The sequence below is a fragment of the Oncorhynchus mykiss genome, unplaced genomic scaffold (genome assembly GCF_013265735.2).
Source record: "Oncorhynchus mykiss isolate Arlee unplaced genomic scaffold, USDA_OmykA_1.1 un_scaffold_248, whole genome shotgun sequence".
In the NCBI taxonomy this organism is placed as follows: Eukaryota; Metazoa; Chordata; class Actinopteri; order Salmoniformes; family Salmonidae; genus Oncorhynchus; species Oncorhynchus mykiss.
Genome location: NW_023493707.1, coordinates 289744 through 313742, shown reverse-complemented (window position 1 = coordinate 313742; position 23999 = coordinate 289744). Strand labels below are relative to the sequence as shown.

The window sequence follows — 23999 nt, the reverse complement described above, 5'->3', positions numbered from 1 at the left end:
CACCCGACCCAGATCTGACCAGGCCCAGATCCTCAATGAGTCGGATGGGAGGGACATACTACTACAGACACCCGACCCAGATCTGACCAGGCCCAGATCCTCAATGAGTCGGATGGGAGGGACATACTACTACAGACACCCGACCCAGATCTGACCAGGCCCAGATCCTCAATGAGTCGGATGGGAGGGACATACTACTACAGACACCCGACCCAGATCTGACCAGGCCCAGATCCTCAATGAGTCGGATGGGAGGGATATAATACAGACACCCGACCAGATCTGACCAGGCCCAGATCTGACCAGGCCCAGATCTGACCAGGCCCATATCCTCAATGAGTCGGATGGGAGGGACATACTACTACAGACACCCGACCCAGATCTGACCAGGCCCAGATCCTCAATGAGTCGGATGGGAGGGACATACTACTACAGACACCGGACCCAGATCTGACCAGGCCCAGATCCTCAATGAGTCGGATGGGAGGGATATAATACAGACACCCGACCAGATCTGACCAGGCCCAGATCTGACCAGGCCCAGATCCTCAATGAGTCGGATGGGAGGGACATACTACTACAGACACCCGACCCAGATCTGACCAGGCCCAGATCCTCAATGAGTCGGATGGGAGGGACATACTACTACAGACACCCAACCAGATCTGACCAGGCCCAGATCATTAATGAGTCGGGTGGGAGGGACATACTACTACAGACACCCGACCAGATCTGACCAGGCCCAGATCCTCAATGAGTCGGATGGGAGGGACATACTACTACAGACACCCGACCAGATCTGACCAGGCTCAGATCCTCAATGAGTCGGATGGGAGGGACATACTACTACAGACACCCGACCCAGATCTGACCAGGCCCAAATCCTCAATGAGTCGGATGGGAGGGACATACTACTACAGACCCCGACCAGATCTGACCAGGCCCAGATCCTCAATGAGTCGGATGGGAGGGACATACTACTACAGACACCCGACCAGATCTGACCAGGCTCAGATCCTCAATGAGTCGGATGGGAGGGACATACTACTACAGACACCCGACCAGATCTGACCAGGCCCAGGTCCTCAATGAGTCGGATGGGAGGGACATACTACTACAGACACCCGACCAGATCTGACCAGGGCCAAATCCTCAATGAGTCGGATGGGAGGGACATACTACTACAGACACCGACCAGATCTGACCAGGCTCAGATCCTCAATGAGTCGGATGGGAGGGACATACTACTACAGACACTCGACCAGATCTGACCAGGCCCAAATCCTCAATGAGTCGGATGGGAGGGACATACTACTACAGACACCCGACCAGATCTGACCAGGCTCAGATCCTCAATGAGTCGGATGGGAGGGACATACTACTACAGACACCCAACCAGATCTGACCAGGCCCAGATCCTCAATGAGTCGGATGGGAGGGACATACTACTACAGACACTCGACCAGATCTGACCAGGCCCAAATCCTCAATGAGTCGGATGGGAGGGACATACTACTACAGACACCGACCAGATCTGACCAGGCTCAGATCCTCAATGAGTCGGATGGGAGGGACATACTACTACAGACACCCGACCAGATCTGACCAGGCTCAGATCCTCAATGAGTCGGATGGGAGGGACATACTACTACAGACACCCGACCAGATCTGACCAGGCCCAAATCCTCAATGAGTCGGATGGGAGGGACATACTACTACAGACCCCGACCAGATCTGACCAGGCCCAGATCCTCAATGAGTCGGATGGGAGGGACATACTACTACAGACACCCGACCAGATCTGACCAGGCCCAGATCCTCAATGAGTCGGATGGGAGGGATATACTACTACAGACACCCGACCAGATCCGACCAGGCCCAGATCCGATCAGGCCCAAATCCGACCAGGCCCAGATCCGACCAGGCCCAGATCCGACCAGGCCCAGATCCGACCAGGCCCAGATCCCTGTGCTTCACTGGTGAAAGAAACTGTGACTGAGGCAAAAGATCCGGGTGCTTTGTGAGGATCAGGCGACGAGTGGCTAATCAGCCCGTGCCCTCCGTCCTGCTAGCTCACATTCAATCGCTGGAAAATAAATGGGACGAACGTCACCATCAGGACCTCTATACCAGGCGGTACGAACGTCACCATCAAGACCTCTATACCAGGCGGTACGAACGTCACCATCAGGACCTCTATACCAGGCGGTACGAACGTCACCATCAGGAACTCTATACCAGGCGGTACGAACGTCACCATCAGGACCTCTATACCAGGCGGTGTCAGAGGAAGGACCTAAAAAAATGTCAAAGACTCCAGCCACCCCAGTCATAGACTGTTCTCTCTGCTACCGCACGGCAAGAGGTACCGGAGCTCAAAGTCCAGATCCAAGAGACTCCTAAATAGCTTCTAACCCCAAGCCATAAGACTCCTGAATCAAATGGCTACCCAGACTATTTGCATTGCCCCACCCCTCTTCTACGCTGCTGCTACTCTCTGTTATTACTGTCACGGTTGTGTAAATGAGTGGACCAAGGCACAGCGTGCGTAGAGTTCCACGTGATATTTAATAGTGAAACTTAGAATACGTGCAGTCAAAGCACTAACCAAAACAATATCCCACAATGCAAGTGGGAACAGGGACTCCTTAATAAGTATGATCCCCAATTAGAGACAACGATAATCAGCTGCCTCTCATTGGGAACCACACTCACACCAACATGGAAATATACAGACTAGAACACCCCCTAGTCACGGCCTGACCTACAACACCATAGAGAACCAAGGGCTCCTATGCATAGTCACTATAATACCTCTACCTACATGTACGTATTACCTCTACACCGGTACCCCCCTGTATATTGCCCCGCTATTGCTATTGTTATTTACTGCTGCTCTTTTAATGTTTGTTATTCTCATCTCTTACTTTCATTTTGTATTTTTGTATTTTGTTGTTATTTTCTTTAAAACTGCATTGTTGGTGAAAGGGCTTGTTGTATTGTACTGTTGTATTCAACACATGTGACCAATACAGACAAAACGTTTATGATTTATTTTTTGGACTGTCTTCTTTGCCAGTGCTATTCATTGTGTTTCTATGGCAATGGTATTAGTCCTTCATCTGACCCCTGACCTCTAACTGGACTGTCCATGTTGGTATTAAAACTACAATGTTGATATCATGGATGGTCAGTCCTGTATAGTCTCATAACATGGTTATAACTATAATGTTGATATCATGGGATGGTCAGTCCTGTATAGCCTCATAACATGGTTATAACTATAATGTTGATATCATGGATGGTCAGTCCTGTATAGTCTCATAACATGGTTATAACTATAATGTTGATATCATGGATGGTCAGTCCTGTATAGCCTCATAACATGGTTATAACTATAATGTTGATATCATGGATGGTCAGTCCTGTATAGTCTCATAACATGGTTATAACTATAATGTTGATATCATGGATGGTCAGTCCTGTATAGTCTCATAACATGGTTATAACTATAATGTTGATATCATGGATGGTCAGTCCTGTATAGTCTCATAACATGGTTATAACTATAATGTTGATATCATGGATGGTCAGTCCTGTATAGTCAGTCCTTACATCCACAGCTCTGTCTATTAATCTGAGAGTGGTTACATTTCTCCAGGACCATCCCTCAGCTTTCTATCAAAACAGAGGCGGGGCGAGCCATTTTGTTGTTGTTTCATCTGTGGATTTTCCCTTTAAACAGCTGCATATTATCAAGATATCAAAGTGCCACCAACTAAAAGGTAAACACGAGGTCTGTAGCAAATGCAGCATATGGCATTCATTTATCACATGTAAAATAGCACTTTTCAGTAGTGCTCAAAGCCATTCCATGAGCGCAGCATTTATTTTCAACCCGAATCAATGAGCCCAATCAGTCCTCCATGACAACTAAATCATAAACAACAGACCGTTCCGTTCTGCCTGCTGGCTAATAAATCCTCAGGGTTGGGGTCATACTCAGGTAAAACAATTTGGCTAATCTATACTTCCATATTTCCAAGTCCTGTTCTTGAAGATCAAGGGGTTTAACATTTATTGGAACGGCTGGAATTGATTTATACTGCAATTAGACGCTGTTCAATTGGTAACATACATGTCATGTCTTCTTCTAATGCCTCTTAAGGGGAAAGTAATCTAAAAGTAACTGAATGTAATCAGATTACGTTACTGAGTTTTGGGTAATCTAAAAGTAACTGAATGTAATCAGATTACGTTACTGAGTTTTGGGTAATCTAAAAGTAACTGAATGTCATCAGATTACGTTACTTAGTTTTGGGTAATCTAAAAGTAACTGAATGTAATCAGATTACGTTACTGAGTTTGGGGTAATCTAAAAGTAACTGAATGTAATCAGATTACGTTACTGAGTTTGGGGTAATCTAAAAGTAACTGAATGTAATCAGATTACGTTACTGAGTTTTGGGTAATCTAAAAGTAACTGAATGTAATCAGATTACGTTACTGAGTTTGGGGTAATCTAAAAGTAACTGAATGTAATCAGATTACGTTACTGAGTTTTGGGTAATCTAAAAGTAACTGAATGTAATCAGATTACGTTACTGAGTTTTGGGTAATCTAAAAGTAACTGCTCTCCTTCTGAATGTGGTCTGCATTCTAGTGCTATTCGTGTCTCTACAATATATGACTTTGAGTTTATGACTCAATCACATCAACCACATTTATAGTATCCAATTGGACTTTATGCCTGATTGAGGTCCCTCAAGCCCGATTGCCTATTGGACAGAAACTGGTAACGGTAAAGTGTTTTTTTTTCTGCTTGGTCAGGCTTGAATTGACTAGAGTATCCTTCAGGCTTTTATTCCTCCAATAGGCTGAGATTACCCTGAATCAAAGCCCCATCATCATTCTGGGCCTGTTGAAAATGAGATTTCAGTTCAGTGTTGAACCCCACCAGAGCCTGAGAACAAATAAGTCCCCACAAATGGAACCACAGTTATCCTCTCTACCTCCTGTCTGTCACACCCTGATCTGTATCACTTGTCTTTGTGCTTGTCTCCACACCCCTCCAGGTGTCACCCATCTTCCCCATTATCCCCTGTGTATTTATACCCTGTGTTCTCTGTTTGTCTGTTGCCAGTTTGTTTTTGTTTGTGAAACCTACCAGTGTTTGTTTCTTGCTCCTGTTTTCTAGTCCTTCCTGGTTTTGACCGTTCTGCACCTGACCATGAGCCTGCCTGCCGTTCTGTACCTACCCCACTTCAAATCAAATCAAATCAAATGTATTTATATAGCCCTTCGTACATCAGCTGATATCTCAAAGTGCTGTACAGAAACCCAGCCTAAAACCCCAAACAGCAAGCAATGCAGGTGTAGAAGCACGGTGGCTAGGAAAAACTCCCTAGAAAGGCCAGAACCTAGGAAGAAACCTAGAGAGGAACCAGGCTATGTGGGGTGGCCAGTCTTCTTCTGGCTGTGCCGGGTGGAGATTATAACAGAACATGGCCAAGATGTTCAAATGTTCATAAATGACCAGCATGGTCAAATAATAATGAGGCAGAACAGTTGAAACTGGAGCAGCAGCACGGCCAGGTGGACTGGGGACAGCAAGGAGTCATCATGTCAGGTAGTCCTGAGGCATGGTCCTAGGGATCAGGTCCTCCGAGAGAGAGAAAGAGAGAAAGAGAGAATTAGAGAGAGCACGCTTAAATTCACACAGGACACCGAATAGGACAGGAGAAGTACTCCAGATATAACAAACTGACCCTAGCCCCCGACACAAACTACTGCAGCATAAATACTGGAGGCTGAGACAGGAGGGGTCAGGAGACACTGTGGCCCCATCCAGGGACACTCCACTTCACTGGACTGTTGACCCCTGACACTGACCCTGAGCCTGCCTACTGTTCTGTACCTTCCCCCACTTCACTGGATTGTTGACCCCTGACCCTGACCCTGAGACTAAGCCTGCCTGCCGTTCTGTACCTTCCCCCACCTCTCTGGATTATTGACCTCTGACCCTGACCCCTGACCCTGACCCTGAGCCTGCCTTTGACCTGTCGTTTGCCTGCCCCTGTTTCAGAAATAAACTTGTGTTTCTTTGACATTGTCTGCATCTTGGTCATACCTGAAACGTGACAGGCGGTTATCCTTCTCTATCTTATATGCTGCATGGGTCTAGAAGGTTTGATTGACCTCAGCCTTAACCTCTCTCAGGAACCACCTAGAGTAGCCCCCCATAAGGTTGAGAAGAGCCTCCTCTATATCCCCGGGGGAAACTACAGATTCAGTGGAAACTTATGTTGTGATTTGATCAATATGTGTGTTTTGGAAACTGGATACTTGAAGGAGGCGATTTTAGCATGTAAATGTTGGTGGGGCAAAAAAGACAAAAAAAGTTGGATGCATTCAAGCAAAGCCACAACACAACACTAAACAATACATTAATTGCACTAGAACGGTGACAAACGGTGTACGTAAAAGCTGTCCCAACATCTTACCACCGCTACACCTGGCTATCAGCAGAGCTGTCTGGCATCAAAACACTTCATTCAACCTCATTTACTGCCTTTAAAAAAAACATAGCTGACATGGCTGACTTGCTCAATAAACAAATGTGGTTTCTACTGACAACTAAAATGTTCAAACTACGGCATAAGGGAACGATGAGCGCATAAGAGGCATTCCGTCGTTTTGATTAAGACATTAGTGAGCAAGCATGGCCGTATTCAATATAAATATTTGTTCAGCACTTTTGACATTTACAGCGAAAGAATTCAGAACACGGGCCGTTCTGACAGTTTTCTCCCTGCACACCAAGTCAGAAGCCTAGAATAAATAAAAGGGGGCATATAAGCAGACAATGAAAGCTCTTACAATATTTGATGATTATATTTCTCTAAAACAGGTTATAGGCTACATGTGCACCACCAAGTCAGAACAGTAGGCTGTTATGAGGGGGAAAGAGACCAAAATGATTTGGGTGAGGAACATGGGCTACTAACAGCTTACTACACAACATCAAAATCAAATCAAATTTTATTGGTCACATGGTTAGCAGATGTTAATGGTCACATGGTTAGCAGATGTTATTGGTCACATACACATGGTTAGCAGATGTTATTGCGAGTGTAGCAAAATGCTTGTGCTCCTTGTTTCGGCAAATACACACAAATGTAAAGGGATGAAATAAGAATATGTACATGATAAACATATGGATGAGAGATGGCCGAGCGGCATAGGCAAGATTCAATATGGTATAAATACAGTATATACATATGAGATGAGTAATGTAGGGTACGTAAACATTATATTAAGTGACATTATTTAAAGTGACTCGTGATACATTTATTTAATCCATGTATTGGCCAATGATTTGAGTCTGTAGGTAGGCAGCAGCCTCTCTGTGTTAGTGATGGCTGTTTAACGGACTGATGGCCTTGAGATAGAAGCTGTTTTTCAGTCTCTCTGCCCAAGCTTTGATGTACCTGTACTGACCTACTCTTCTGGATGATAGCGGGGTGAACAGGCAGTGGCTTGAGTGGTTGTTGGCCTTGATGATAGTTTTGGCCTTCCTGTGACAATAGGTGCTGTAGGTGTACTGGAGGGCAGGTAGTTTGCCCCCCGGTGATGCGTTGTGCTGACCACACCACCCTGTGGAGAGCCTTGTGGGTGAGGGTGGTGCAGTATGCTGTTCTTTGTATGACATTTTAATATTTGATAATTAACCAATGATATTAGGCCACTCTTGGCCATGATTACAGACACCTGTGTCTTTTGACACTACATAAACGAGTCCTCCCGCAGTGTTTGTGATAATACCCTGATGAAGACAGCTTGGCTGTTGAAACGTTGGTAATTACATTTTTGCATCGGAGCTCCTAGAGTGTGCGGCTCTCTTTTATTTTCAAGTTTTCTACTCCGCTAGCCAGCACCTTGCCTAAATAGGTGTGCGTTTATTTTTCTTCTAGATGGTGCAGTTGCCATACCAGGTGGTGATACAGCCTGACAGGATGCTCTAAATGGTGAATCTGTAAAAGTTTGTGAGGGTTTTAGGTGACAAGCCAAATTTATTCAGCCTCCTGGGGTTGAAGATGCGCTGTTGCGCCTTCTTCACCACACTGTCTGTGCGGGTGGACCATTTCAGTGTGTCCATAATGTGTACGTCGAGGAACTTAAAACTTTCCACCTTCCTCTGCCGTTTCCTGAAGTCCAGGATCATCTCCTTTGTTTTGTTGACGTTGAGTGTGAGGTTATTTTCCTGACAACACACTACGAGCGCCCTCACCTCCTCCCTGTAGGCCTCCTCGTCGTTGTTGGTAATCAAGCCCACTACTGTTGTGTCGTCTGCAAACTTGATGATTGAGTTGGAGGCGTGCATGGCCACGCAGTCGTGGGTGAACAGGGAGTACAGGACGGGGCTGAGAACGCACCCTTGTGGGGACCCAGTGTTGAGGATCAGCGGAGTGGAGATGTTGTTTCCTACCCTCACCACCTGGGGGCGGCCTGTCAGAAAGTCCAGGACCCAGTTGGTGTTATACCCTGACTACACCGCTCGCGTCCACCACAGAAAGCACTGGGCTGAAACACCTGCATTTTGGAGCTGCCTTACGAAAACAAAAAAGAGACCCATGTTTGTATGCAGCTTTATTCATAACTCAGTTATATACAATATATATAAATATATGTATTTTTTACATTGTTTACAAACTGATATGTGACACGTATTATTGCCAAATAAATGCAAAACAGTCAAGCCCCCCCACCAAAATGATATATATGTGGGGCTCAAAACACAATGGGTAGCCACTGGAAGGAGGCCATGCCTATATATGTTTCCTTAAAGAAAACTTTAGTTGCCAATTGTTAAGTTTCTCCCTCCTTTTGAATGAAAACGACCTGTGTATCTTGAAATTCCCATTTTTCATGTTGCAAATTTTGTGTAATGGTGACTGCTGAGTGATGGTGACTGCTGAGTGATGGTGACTGCTGAGTGATGGTGACTGCTGAGTGATGGTGACTGCTGAGTGATGGTGACTGCTGAGTGATGGTGACTGTTGAGTGATGGTGTTTACCTGATGATATTTATCAGATAGTGTTTACCTGATGATGTTTATCAGATAGTGTTTACCTGATAGTGTTTACCTGATAGTGTTTACCTGAAGGTGTTTACCTGATGATGTTTACCTGATAGTGTTTACCTGATGGTATTTACCTGATGATGTTTACCTGATGCTGTTTACCTGATAGTGTTTACCTGATGGTGTTTACCTGATAGTGTTTACCTGATAGTGTTTACCTGATGGTGTTTACCTGATAGTGTTTACCTGATAGTGTTTACCTGAAGGTGTTTACCTGATGATGTTTACCTGATAGTGTTTACCTGATGGTGTTTACCTGATGATGTTTACCTGATGGTGTTTACCTGATAGTGTTTACCTGATGGTGTTTACCTGATGATGTTTACCTGATGGTGTTTATCTGATGGTGTTTACCTGATGATGTTTATCTGGTGTTTACCTGATGGTGTTTACCTGATGTTTACCTGATGATGTTTACCTGATAGTGTTTACCTGATGGTGTTACCTGATGATGTTTACCTGATGATGTTTACCTGATAGTGTTTACCTGATGATGTTTACCTGATAGTGGTTACCTGATGATGTTTACCTGATAGTGTTTACCTGATGGTGTTTACCTGATGATGTTTACCTGATGATGTTTACCTGATAGTGTTTACCTGATGGTGTTTACCTGATGATGTTTACCTGATGATGTTTACCTGATGATGTTTACCTGATGATGTTTACCTGATGGTGTTTACCTGATGGTGTTTACCTGATGATGTTTACCTGATGATGTTTACCTGATAGTGTTTACCTGATGGTGTTTACCTGATGATGTTTACCTGATGGTGTTTATCTGATGGTGTTTACCTGATGATGTTTATCTGGTGTTTATCTGGTGGTGTTTACCTGATGATGTTTACCTGATGATGTTTACCTGATGGTGTTTATCTGATGGTGTTTACCTGATGATGTTTATCTGGTGTTTACCTGATGGTGTTTACCTGATGTTTACCTGATGATGTTTACCTGATAGTGTTTACCCGATGGTGTTTACCTGATGATGTTTACCTGATGGTGTTTATCTGATGGTGTTTACCTGATGATGTTTATCTGGTGTTTATCTGGTGGTGTTTACCTGATGATGTTTACCTGATGATGTTTACCTGATGGTGTTTATCTGATGGTGTTTACCTGATGATGTTTATCTGGTTTTTACCTGATGATGTTTATCTGGTGTTTATCTGATGGTGTTTACCTGATGGTGTTTATCTGATGATGTTTACCTGATGGTGTTTACCTGATGATGTTTACCTGATGATATTTACCTGATGATGTTTACCTGATAGTGTTTACCTGATGGTGTTTACCTGATGGTGTTTACCTGATGATGTTTACCTGATGGTGTTTATCTGATGTTGTTTGTCTGATGATGTTAATCTGACACTTTTTCCACGAAAATAATAATAATAATAGTATATTAAATATATCAACTTGTTATAGGAACAGTCTATTATAAGAACGCTTTCTACTGTCCTACATCGACAACATCCTGTTGGCCAGCACCATGACTGGCACTCTGCTGCCTCCCTGTGGTCATCTGTGAGAACTGCAGCCTCTGGAAACTGGTTACCGAACAGTTTGAAGATACTGTAGGATTCTCCAGCCATCACAGCTCAATATAAACAGGATAAACACTTCCTGCAGTAACAGCTCATAGTCTGTTTATTACCAACAGCATTATCAACTGTCTAGCCTATGGTAACTACACCTGCCCACTGTCTAGTCTATGGTAACTACACCTGTCAACTGTCTAGTCTATGGTAACTACACCTGTCAACTGTCTAGTCTATGGTAACTACACCTGTCAACTGTCTAGTCTATGGTAACTACACCTGTCAACTGTCTAGTCTATGGTAACTACACCTGTCAACTGTCTAGTCTATGGTAACTACACCTGCCAACTGTCTAGTCTATGGTAACTACACCTGTCAACTGTCTAGTCTATGGTAACTACACCTGTCAACTGTCTAGTCTATGGTAACTACACCTGTCAACTGTCTAGTCTATGGTAACTACACCTGTCAACTGTCTAGTCTATGGTAACTACACCTGTCAACTGTCTAGTCTATGGTAACTACACCTGCCAACTGTCTAGTCTATGGTAACTACACCTGTCAACTGTCTAGTCTATGGTAACTACACCTGTCAACTGTCTAGTCTATGGTAACTACACCTGTCAACTGTCTAGTCTATGGTAACTACACCTGCCAACTGTCTAGTCTATGGAAGGTTAGCCATCCTTTGTGTATGTTTCAGTGTGAGTGAGTATGTGTAGTTGCTCACCATGAACGTGGTGTGGTTGAGATTGTGTTGTGTGTACTGTGGGGCCCACCACTAAGATGTAGAGGAAGACCCTCTCAGTTTAGCGAGGTAGCAGGTTAGGGAAGACCCTCTCAGTCCAGCATGGTAGCAGGTTAGGGAAGACCCTCTCAGTCCAGCATGGTAGCAGGTTAGGGAAGACCCTCTCAGTCCAGTGAGGTATCAGGTTAGGGAAGACCCTCTCAGTCCAGCGTGGTAGCAGGTTAGGGAAGACCCTCTCAGTCCAGCGAGGTAGCAGGTTAGTCTGGGAAGACCCTCTCAGTCTAGCGAGGTAGCAGGTTAGTCTGGGAAGACCCTCTCAGTCCAGCGAGGTAGCAGGTTAGGGAAGACCCCCTCAGTCCAGCGATGAGACACCAGGAGGTTAAGAGAAGAATATGTGGTGATGTTTTGCTTCATATCACCATTGTTAATCATGTTCTGTAGCTAGTTGGAGTGTGTCTCATCTGAAAGGGCTGGGATAGCGTTGCCGGAAGGCAGACACACCTGTTTCCATGCAGTTGACAAAATACCTCCCCGTCTCTCTCTCACGCACGGTTTACCAAGCGTTCATATGGAGACAGTCTGGATCTGTACAGTAGAGGGAAAGGTTAGGTAGGTAGACACACACAGGTTGTGTAGTTATTTAACAAAGAGGATGTAAGGCCAAGCTACATATCGCAAGATATGCGTATTATCTAGCTACTGCAGAGGTCGAAACACACACAGTGGTCTACGGAGGGCCAGCTCAAATACAAACACATCAGCTGATCCAAGATCTGTGCCTAAGGGCTACATAGTCACTGGACAGGAGCGACAGGGCCGAGCTAGTTACACTATGGTCCGTACTCTCCAACAAGACAAATGCCACATACATGCAAAGTGTTGGTCCCATGTTTCATGGAAATAAAAGATCCCAGAAATGTTCTATACGCACAAAAAGCTTATTTCTCTCAACTTTGGTACACAAATTTGTTTTACATCCCTGTTAGTCAGCATTTCTCCTTTGCCAAGATAATCCATCCACCTGACAGGTGTGGCATATCAAGAAGCTGATAATTACGCAGGTGCACCTTGTTCTGGGGACAATAATAGGTCACTCTAAAATGTGCAGTTTTGTCACAACACAATGCCAGAGATGTCTCATTTTGAGGGAGCGTGCAATTGGCATGCTGACTGCAGGAATGTCCAGCAGAGCTGTTGCCAGATAATTAAATGTTCAATTCTCTACCATAAGCCACTTCCAACGTAATTTTAGAGAATTTGGCCGTACGTCCAACCGGACTAAAAACCACAAACCACGTGTGACCACGACAACCCAGGACCTCCACATCCAGCATCTTCGCCTGCGGGATCATCTGAGACCAACCCCCCCAGGACAGCTGATGAAACCGAGGAGTATTTATGTCTGTAATAAAGCCCTTTTGTGGGGAAGAACTCATTCTGATTGGCTGGGCCTGGCTCCCCAATGGGTGGGACTGGCTCAAAGGTGGGTGGGCCTATGCCCTCCCAAGCCCACCCAAGGATGTGCCCCTGTCCAGTCATTTGAAATCCATAGATTTAGGGCCTAATTTATTTATTTCAATTGATTTGATTGTCCTTATTTGAACTGTAAATCAGTAAAATCTTGATATATTTATATTTATATTTTTGTTCAGTCAGCTGGCCGTGAGAAAGCGATGTATTCTTCTCTGTCCATCCATCGTGCTGTGTGGTGTGTGGCCTTTCCTTCGACTCTGAGGACAAAGGAGACACACACATGGGAAACTGACGAGGTGATACCAAGCTTCGCCACACGGTGGCGCTAAACGTCAATTTATAATTGATGACATTGATAAAATAGATTCTTCAATTAGAGAACAGCTTGTAGGTTCTTCCAAAAAACTGAACAGGACTGTTGCTGTCAACATATTGTCTGAATAGAATAAATGTATTTTAGCCTTACTAGAAAATAGCTTTACAAGAGATTCAAAACGTGAATCATTTAAAGCAGTTTATTAAAATAAAGTAATTTTAAATGGATTTGTATTTCACTGACCTCATTCAGAATTAATCGCGTTAAGGTCGTTCTAGTAGCCTAGTACTGTAATGTACTCTCCTCTCCTCCTCTTCCTCTCATCTCCTCTCCTCCTCTCTCTTCCTCATCCTCATCCTCCTCCTCCTCCTCCTCTTCCTCTCCACCTCTCATCTCCACCTCTCATCTCCTCTCCTCCTCTCCTCTCTTCCTCATCCTCATCCTCCTCCTCCTCTCCCCTCCCCTCAACACCTCGTTCATTTGTGGGTCTGCAATAACCAGACAAGGAGCAGAGACACACAGAGACAAGAGGCTTCTAGAGGCTTCTCGCTGAATAACGGAGAAACATGAATTATAAGCGAACTTGTGGACAGATATTTCTAGTAAGGATACTTCATTATTTTTACTTTGTAAAGAAATGTCAAATTGAATAAGGCTGATGTTTACTAAAAACTATTTTAAAAATAGATTTATTTCAGGTAAAAACTTACTGTGGTCAGAATCATTTCAGATGTGTTATCTTTATTTGGTTGATGTTTCTGAGTTCTTTGATTCTAATTATACAAAATTTTAAGAAAAGGGAAATGTTCTCTGAGCGCATTGAAAATAGACTTCACTTTGGTTTATGTAGTGTCTGTTAGTGAGTTCAGTAGCCTGTTGGCATGATCTGGATAACAGCGAGTATGACTGCTGGCCTCTGGAGAAACCTGATGAACTGAACATGATCGACTGCGGAGGTGGGTCTGTGTGTGTGTGTGTGTGTGTTTGAACAGAACATGATCGACTGCAGAGGTGTGTGTGTGTGTGTGTGTGTGTTTGAACAGAACATGATCGACTGCAGAGGTGTGTGTGTGTGTGTGTGTGTGTGTGTGTGTGTGTGTGTGTGTGTGTGTGTGTGTGTGTGTGTGTGTGTGTGTGTGTGTGTGTGTGTGTGTGTGTGTGTGTGTGTGTGTGTGTGTGTGTGTGTGTGTGTGTGTGTGTGTGTGTGTGTGTGAACATCATCGACTGAGTTTGGGATCCATTATTGTGATTGTTTACTGGCTACTGATCTTTTCATAATATGTTTATTATTATTTATCTCTCTCTCTTTCTTCATCTCTCTTCTCCATCTCTCCCTTTCTCTCTCCGTGTGTCTGTCTGTCCGTCCGTGTGTGTGTGTGTGTGTAGGGTTAGAGATGTCGTGGGTGGTACGCCCTCCAGAAGAGGTGGTCAGTGGAGATGTATTTAGTGTGACCTACTCCGTTACGGCTCAGGACAGCTTCTACCAGTGGGCTATGGACCACGACATCTTCCCACACAGGTAGGTCCGACACACACATGGACACACACACACGGACACACACACACACACACACGGACGGACGGACGGACACACACACACCAACTATCTGTGTCCTCTCTCAGTTCCGTCAGCTCGGCGACAGCAGCCAGGGTGTTCTGTGAGAGCCACGACTGTCCTGCCAACTGGAAGGATTGTAACGGAGACAACTGCTGTATACACCATGCTAATATACACTCCTGTCCCCTGGGATTTATGGTACACACACCCACACACACACGGACGCACACACACATACACACACACACACACACACGGACGCACACACACACACACACACACACACAGACGCACACACACACACACGGACGCTCACAAGAATGAACGAGCACATAATGAAACACATTTTGCACTCTTCTCGCTCTCTCCCTTTCTCCTTCTCTGTCTGTCTCTTTCTCTCTCTCTATTTCTCTCTCTATTTCTCTCTATTTCTCTCTCTCTATTTCTCTCTCTTTCTCTCTCTCTTTCTCTCTCTTTCTCTCTCTCTCTATTTCTCTCTCTATTTCTCTCTCTTTCTCTCTCTCTTTCTCTTTCTCTCTATTTATCTCTCCATTTCTCTCTCTCTTTCTCTCTCTTTCTTTCTCTCTCTCTGTTTCAATTTAATTTATTCTATTACCATGGAAAATTAAAGCATTGTAAACAGAAGGACTGTTAGTAAGAAAGCATTCTCTCTCCGCAGACGACAGAAAGGATCTGTGGACCGTGGATCCCTGACGACGGTCGGATCTTCACACACACTCTATCTACCGCTGGCAAGATGACTCAAACCAACTGGACCGCTAAGGTAGGACCACACACACACACACACACACACACACACACACACACACACAGTTGACCAGCTGTATGAGCGTCTGACCTGTCTGTGTGTGTGTGTGTGTGTGTGTGTGTGTGTGTGTGTGTGTGTGTGTGTGTGTGTGTGTGTGTGTGTGTGTGTGTGTGTGTGTGTGTGTGTGTGTGTGTGTGTGTGTGTGTTGTCTCTAGGTGGTGCTGGTCCATGCTGGGCTGACCTCTCTCATAGCTCATATCAGAGTGGGACGTATGCAGGTAGCACTGGAGGCGAAGACCACTGTCCTGCCTGTTATAGGTACACTGTGTGTGTGTGTGTAACCCTCTCCTTGCCTCTACAGTGTGTGGTGATGGTGTGTGTGTGTGTGTGTGTGTGACCCTCTCCTTGCCTCTACAGTGTGCGGTGATGGTGTGTGTGTGTGTGTGTAACCCTCTCCTTGCCTCTACAGTGTGTGTGTGTGTGTGTAACCCTCTCCTTGCCTCCCCAGTGTGTGGTGATGGGGTGTGTGTGTGTGTAACCCTCTCCTTGCCTCCCCAGTGTGTGGTGATGGGGTGTGTGTGTGTGTAACCCTCTCCTTGCCTCCCCAGTGTGTGGTGATGGGGTGTGTGTGTGTGTAACCCTCTCCTTGCCTCCCCAGTGTGTGTGTGTGTGTGTGTGTGTGTGTGTGTGTGTGTGTGTGTGTGTGTGTGTGTGTGTGTGTGTGTGTGTGTGTGTAACCCTCTCCTTGCCTCCCCAGTGTGTGGTGATGGGGTGTGTGATGAAGTGGAGGAGGTGTGTTCAACCTGTCCAGCTGACTGTGGGGAGTGTCCCATGACGGCTGCTATCAAAGTAGCCATCGGACTGCCTGTTACCATAGTGTTCATTAGCTTCATCATTACAGCCACGGTGAGACGCACACACACACACGCACACACACACACACACACACACACACACACATACACACACACACACACACACACACACACACAGTGACAGTAAAGACAGTAAGGGGTGTTAGCCTGGTGACAGTAAAGACAGTAAGGGGTGTTAGCCTGGTGATAGTAAAGACAGTAAGGGGTGTTAGCCTGGTGATAGTAAAGACAGTAAGGGGTGTTAGCCTGGTGATAGTAAAGACAGTAAGGGGTGTTAGCCTGGTGATAGTAAAGACAGTAAGGGGTGTTAGCCTGGTGATAGTAAAGACAGTAAGGGGTGTTAGACTGGTGACAGTAAAGACAGTAAGGGGTGTTAGCCTGGTGACAGTAAAGACAGTAAGGGGTGTTAGCCTGGTGACAGTAAAGACAGTAAGGGGTGTTAGCCTGGTGATAGTAAAGACAGTAAGGGGTGTTAGCCTGGTGATAGTAAAGACAGTAAGGGGTGTTAGACTGGTGACTGTAAAGATCTGGGTCCTTCCACTCATAGAGTTCCTTTTCCGTCTCTGTGGTATTAATGCACCAATATTGCATTTTGAAAAGCCTGTGCGGTGACCTTTAATATAGGCCACATGTTTTATATGGATAAAGACTCGCTGAAGTGCAAATCCAGTGAAGATTTGGCCTTGTGTTTAAGGTTACTGTCCTGCTGAAAGGTGAATTCATCTCCCAGTGTCTGTTGGAAAGCAGACTGAACCAGGTTTTCCTCTAGGATTTAGCTCTATGCCGTTCTTTTTATACCCCCTCAAAACTCCCTAGACTTTGCCGATGACAAGCATACTCATAACATGATGCAGCCACCACCATCATTGAAAATATGAAGAGTTTTACTCAGTGATGTGTTGTGTTGGATTTGCCCCAAACATAACGGTTTGTATTCAGGACAATAATTACATTTCTTTGCCACATTTTTTTTCAGTTTTACTTTAGTGCCTTATTGCAAACAGGATGCATGTTTTGGAATATGTTTATTCTGTACAGGCTTCCTTTTGTTCACTCTGTCATTTAAAATTAGTATTGTGGAGTAACTACAATACTGTTGACACATCCTGAGTTTTTTTTCTATCACAGCCATTAAACTCTGTTTTAGGAGCTTCATAGCAAAGTGAGTGATATACATATACACACACTGCTTTCCTGTTTATTAATTTTTTTAAAAAAATTTGAAACAAGTAATTTTTTTCGTTTCACTTTACCAATTTGTGTAACGGAATTCTTCGTCCTCCTCTGACGAGGAGTATGAAATGTGGGACCAATGCGCAGCGAGGTATGTGTTCATGAGGATTTATTTTACTGACCACTTGAAAATACAAAATAACAACGTGAAAATAAACGAAAACCTGAAACAGTCCTGTAAGGTAAAACACTAAAACAGAAAATAATCACCCACAAAACACAGGTGAGAAAAGGTTACCTAAGTATGATTCTCAATCAGAGATAACGAACGACACCTGCCTCTGATTGAGAACCATACCAGGCCAAACACATAAACACAACATAGAAAAAAGAACATAGACTACCACACCCCAACTCACGCCCTGACCATACTAAAACAAAGACATAACAAAGGAACAAAGGTCAGAACGTGACAATTTGGACTATTTTGTGTATGTCCATTACATGAAATCCAAATTAAAATCAATTTAAATGACAGGTTGTAATGCAACAAAATAGGAAAAACACCAAGGGGGATGAATACATGTGCAAGGCAGAAAGAAGAAATCGAAGAATCTTAGAATCTTAGAATCTTAGAATCTTAGAATCTTAGAATCTTAGAATATTAAAGGGTTCTTTGGCTAATAGGATAATATAGCTGTTCTCCTATGGGGACAGACAAACGTCTGTTCCTTATTTAAAAGGTTAACCCCGTTCCATGACCTGAACTCTCCAGTTAATGCCTAGTTAATTGAATAAAGGTTAAATAAACAAATAAAAAATTTAAAAAATATGGTGAAACTTACTTTTTAGATATTTTTTATAAAAGAAACATTGAATATCTTTTAGTCAAATAGTAAAAGATATATTATAGAAATATGTAAAATATATAAAAGCAGGTCAGCTGGTGGTACTCTTTAAAACCATTACCTGGTGTTTTGTGGTGGAAAACTGAGCGGGTAGAGCACAACACATCAACCCTGTTACCCACAGATAGACAGGCTAGAAATGTATTTAACAATTAACATGTCTTTTTTTGTACACAACAAAGCTTCCATTTTCCTTGTCACAAGGGGATTCGTGGTTTATTTTTTAGATGAGACTGTCAACTATTAAGGCCACATGTAGAGTGAGTAGGTAGAGTGGACAGCAGAGTGAGTAGGTAGAGTGGACAGCAGAGTGGACAGCAGAGTGAGTAGGTAGAGTGGACAGCAGAGTGAGTAGGTAGAGTGGACAGCAGAGTGGACAGCAGAGTGAGTAGGTAGAGTGGACAGTAGAGTGGACAGCAGAGTGAGTAGGTAGAGTGGACAGTAGAGTGGACAGCAGAGTGAGTAGGTAGAGTGGACAGTAGAGTGGACAGCAGAGTGAGTAGGTAGAGTGGACAGCAGAGTGAGTAGGTAGAGTGGACAGCAGAGTGGACAGCAGAGTGAGTAGGTAGAGTGGAGAGCAGAGTGAGTAGGTAGAGTGGACAGTAGAGTGGACAGCAGAGTGAGTAGGTAGAGTGGACAGCAGAGTGAGTAGGTAGAGTGGACAGCAGAGTGAGTAGGTAGAGTGGACAGCAGAGTGAGTAGGTAGAGTGGACAGCAGAGTGAGTAGGTAGAGTGGACAGCAGAGTGGACAGCAGAGTGAGTAGGTAGAGTGGACAGCAGAATGAGTAGGTAGAGTGGACAGCAGAGTGAGTAGGTAGAGTGGACAGCAGAGTGAGTAGGTAGAGTGGACAGCAGAGTGAGTATGCAGAGTGGACAGCAGAGTGAGTAGCTAGAGTGGACAGCAGAGTGAGTAGGTAGAGTGGACAGCAGAGTGAGTAGGTAGAGTGGACAGCAGAGTGAGTAGGTAGAGTGGACAGCAGAGTGGACAGCAGAGTGAGTAGGTAGAGTGGACAGCAGAGTGAGTAGGTAGAGTGGACAGCAGAGTGAGTAAGTAGAGTGGACAGCAGAGTGAGTAGGTAGAGTGGACAGCAGAGTGAGTAGGTAGAGTGGACAGCAGAGTGAGTAGGTAGAGTGGACAGCAGAGTGAGTAGGCACAGTGGACAGCAGAGTGAGTAGGTAGAGTGGACAGTAGAGTGAGTAGGTAGAGTGGACAGCAGAGTGAGTAGGCAGAGTGGACAGCAGAGTGAGTAGGTAGAGTGGACAGCAGAGTGGACAGCAGAGTGAGTAGGTAGAGTGGACAGCAGAGTGAGTAGGTAGAGTGGACAGCAGAGTGAGTAGGTAGAGTGGACAGCAGAGTGGACAGCAGAGTGAGTAGGTAGAGTGGACAGCAGAGTGGACAGCAGAGTGAGTAGGTAGAGTGGACAGCGGAGTGAGTAGGTAGAGTGGACAGCAGAGTGAGTAGGTAGAGTGGACAGCAGAGTGAGTAGGTAGTGTGGACAGCAGAGTGAGTAGGTAGAGTGGACAGTAGAGTGAGTAGGTAGAGTGGACAGTAGAGTGAGTAGGTAGAGTGGACAGTAGAGTGGACAGCAGAGTGAGTAGGTCGAGTGGACAGCAGAGTGGACAGCAGAGTGAGTAGGTAGAGTGGACAGCAGAGTGAGTAGGTAGAGTGGACAGCAGAGTGAGTAGGTAGAGTGGACAGCAGAGTGAGTAGGTAGAGTGGACAGCAAAGTGGACAGCAGAGTGGACAGCAGAGTGAGTAGGTAGAGTGGACAGCAAAGTGGACAGCAGAGTGGACAGCAGAGTGAGTAGGTAGAGTGGACAGCAGATAGGACAGCAGAGTGAGTAGGTAGAGTGGACAGCAGAGTGAGTAGGTAGAGTGGACAGCAGAGTGAGTAGGTAGAGTGGACAGCAGAGTGAGTAGGTAGAGTGGACAGCAAAGTGAGTAGGTAGAGTGGACAGCAGAGTGAGTAGGTAGAGTGGACAGCAGAGTGAGTAGGTAGAGTGGACAGCAGAGTGAGTAGGTAGAGTGGACAGCAGAGTGGACAGCAGAGTGAGTAGGTAGAGTGGACAGCAGAGTGAGTAGGTAGAGTGGACAGCAGAGTGAGTAGGCAGAGTGGACAGCAGAGTGAGTATGCAGAGTGGACAGCAGAGTGAGTAGGTAGAGTGGACAGCAGAGTGAGTAGGTAGAGTGGACAGCAGAGTGAGTAGGTAGAGTGGACAGCAGAGTGGACAGCAGAGTGAGTAGGTAGAGTGGACAGCGGAGTGAGTAGGTAGAGTGGACAGCAGAGTGAGTAGGTAGAGTGGACAGCAGAGTGAGTAGGTAGTGTGGACAGCAGAGTGAGTAGGTAGAGTGGACAGTAGAGTGAGTAGGTAGAGTGGACAGTAGAGTGAGTAGGTAGAGTGGACAGTAGAGTGGACAGCAGAGTGAGTAGGTCGAGTGGACAGCAGAGTGGACAGCAGAGTGAGTAGGTAGAGTGGACAGCAGAGTGAGTAGGTAGAGTGGACAGCAGAGTGAGTAGGTAGAGTGGACAGCAGAGTGAGTAGGTAGAGTGGACAGCAAAGTGGACAGCAGAGTGGACAGCAGAGTGAGTAGGTAGAGTGGACAGCAAAGTGGACAGCAGAGTGGACAGCAGAGTGAGTAGGTAGAGTGGACAGCAGATAGGACAGCAGAGTGAGTAGGTAGAGTGGACAGCAGAGTGAGTAGGTAGAGTGGACAGCAGAGTGAGTAGGTAGAGTGGACAGCAGAGTGAGTAGGTAGAGTGGACAGCAAAGTGAGTAGGTAGAGTGGACAGCAGAGTGAGTAGGTAGAGTGGACAGCAGAGTGAGTAGGTAGAGTGGACAGCAGAGTGAGTAGGTAGAGTGGACAGCAGAGTGGACAGCAGAGTGAGTAGGTAGAGTGGACAGCAGAGTGAGTAGGTAGAGTGGACAGCAGAGTGGACAGCAGAGTGAGTAGGTAGAGTGGACAGTAGAGTGGACAGCAGAGTGAGTAGGTAGAGTGGACAGTAGAGTGGACAGCAGAGTGAGTAGGTAGAGTGGACAGTAGAGTGGACAGCAGAGTGAGTAGGTAGAGTGGACAGCAGAGTGAGTAGGTAGAGTGGACAGCAGAGTGGACAGCAGAGTGAGTAGGTAGAGTGGAGAGCAGAGTGAGTAGGTAGAGTGGACAGTAGAGTGGACAGCAGAGTGAGTAGGTAGAGTGGACAGCAGAGTGAGTAGGTAGAGTGGACAGCAGAGTGAGTAGGTAGAGTGGACAGCAGAGTGAGTAGGTAGAGTGGACAGCAGAGTGAGTAGGTAGAGTGGACAGCAGAGTGGACAGCAGAGTGAGTAGGTAGAGTGGACAGCAGAATGAGTAGGTAGAGTGGACAGCAGAGTGAGTAGGTAGAGTGGACAGCAGAGTGAGTAGGTAGAGTGGACAGCAGAGTGAGTATGCAGAGTGGACAGCAGAGTGAGTAGCTAGAGTGGACAGCAGAGTGAGTAGGTAGAGTGGACAGCAGAGTGAGTAGGTAGAGTGGACAGCAGAGTGAGTAGGTAGAGTGGACAGCAGAGTGGACAGCAGAGTGGACAGCAGAGTGAGTAGGTAGAGTGGACAGCAGAGTGAGTAGGTAGAGTGGACAGCAGAGTGAGTAAGTAGAGTGGACAGCAGAGTGAGTAGGTAGAGTGGACAGCAGAGTGAGTAGGTAGAGTGGACAGCAGAGTGAGTAGGTAGAGTGGACAGCAGAGTGAGTAGGCACAGTGGACAGCAGAGTGAGTAGGTAGAGTGGACAGTAGAGTGAGTAGGTAGAGTGGACAGCAGAGTGAGTAGGCAGAGTGGACAGCAGAGTGAGTAGGTAGAGTGGACAGCAGAGTGGACAGCAGAGTGAGTAGGTAGAGTGGACAGCAGAGTGAGTAGGTAGAGTGGACAGCAGAGTGAGTAGGTAGAGTGGACAGCAGAGTGGACAGCAGAGTGAGTAGGTAGAGTGGACAGCAGAGTGGACAGCAGAGTGAGTAGGTAGAGTGGACAGCGGAGTGAGTAGGTAGAGTGGACAGCAGAGTGAGTAGGTAGAGTGGACAGCAGAGTGAGTAGGTAGTGTGGACAGCAGAGTGAGTAGGTAGAGTGGACAGTAGAGTGAGTAGGTAGAGTGGACAGTAGAGTGAGTAGGTAGAGTGGACAGTAGAGTGGACAGCAGAGTGAGTAGGTCGAGTGGACAGCAGAGTGGACAGCAGAGTGAGTAGGTAGAGTGGACAGCAGAGTGAGTAGGTAGAGTGGACAGCAGAGTGAGTAGGTAGAGTGGACAGCAGAGTGAGTAGGTAGAGTGGACAGCAAAGTGGACAGCAGAGTGGACAGCAGAGTGAGTAGGTAGAGTGGACAGCAAAGTGGACAGCAGAGTGGACAGCAGAGTGAGTAGGTAGAGTGGACAGCAGATAGGACAGCAGAGTGAGTAGGTAGAGTGGACAGCAGAGTGAGTAGGTAGAGTGGACAGCAGAGTGAGTAGGTAGAGTGGACAGCAGAGTGAGTAGGTAGAGTGGACAGCAAAGTGAGTAGGTAGAGTGGACAGCAGAGTGAGTAGGTAGAGTGGACAGCAGAGTGAGTAGGTAGAGTGGACAGCAGAGTGAGTAGGTAGAGTGGACAGCAGAGTGGACAGCAGAGTGAGTAGGTAGAGTGGACAGCAGAGTGAGTAGGTAGAGTGGACAGCAGAGTGAGTAGGCAGAGTGGACAGCAGAGTGAGTATGCAGAGTGGACAGCAGAGTGAGTAGGTAGAGTGGACAGCAGAGTGAGTAGGTAGAGTGGACAGCAGAGTGAGTAGGTAGAGTGGACAGCAGAGTGGACAGCAGAGTGAGTAGGTAGAGTGGACAGCGGAGTGAGTAGGTAGAGTGGACAGCAGAGTGAGTAGGTAGAGTGGACAGCAGAGTGAGTAGGTAGTGTGGACAGCAGAGTGAGTAGGTAGAGTGGACAGTAGAGTGAGTAGGTAGAGTGGACAGTAGAGTGAGTAGGTAGAGTGGACAGTAGAGTGGACAGCAGAGTGAGTAGGTCGAGTGGACAGCAGAGTGGACAGCAGAGTGAGTAGGTAGAGTGGACAGCAGAGTGAGTAGGTAGAGTGGACAGCAGAGTGAGTAGGTAGAGTGGACAGCAGAGTGAGTAGGTAGAGTGGACAGCAAAGTGGACAGCAGAGTGGACAGCAGAGTGAGTAGGTAGAGTGGACAGCAAAGTGGACAGCAGAGTGGACAGCAGAGTGAGTAGGTAGAGTGGACAGCAGATAGGACAACAGAGTGAGTAGGTAGAGTGGACAGCAGAGTGAGTAGGTAGAGTGGACAGCAGAGTGAGTAGGTAGAGTGGACAGCAGAGTGAGTAGGTAGAGTGGACAGCAAAGTGAGTAGGTAGAGTGGACAGCAGAGTGAGTAGGTAGAGTGGACAGCAGAGTGAGTAGGTAGAGTGGACAGCAGAGTGAGTAGGTAGAGTGGACAGCAGAGTGGACAGCAGAGTGAGTAGGTAGAGTGGACAGCAGAGTGAGTAGGTAGAG

The 23999-nt window shown here is 46.0% G+C and overlaps 1 protein-coding gene across 1 annotated transcript in view; it reads left to right on the top strand.

The window, feature by feature from the left end:
- LOC118948717 (atrial natriuretic peptide receptor 2) overlaps window positions 1-23999 on the top strand; it is an 83232-nt gene that overhangs the window by 29335 nt on the left and 29898 nt on the right. The window contains exons 5-10 of the mRNA XM_036973410.1: window positions 14072-14177; window positions 14608-14740; window positions 14845-14977; window positions 15459-15563; window positions 15764-15866; window positions 16306-16454. Coding sequence (XP_036829305.1) covers window positions 14072-14177; window positions 14608-14740; window positions 14845-14977; window positions 15459-15563; window positions 15764-15866; window positions 16306-16454 — 729 coding nt within the window. The remainder of the gene's footprint in view (window positions 1-14071; window positions 14178-14607; window positions 14741-14844; window positions 14978-15458; window positions 15564-15763; window positions 15867-16305; window positions 16455-23999) is intronic.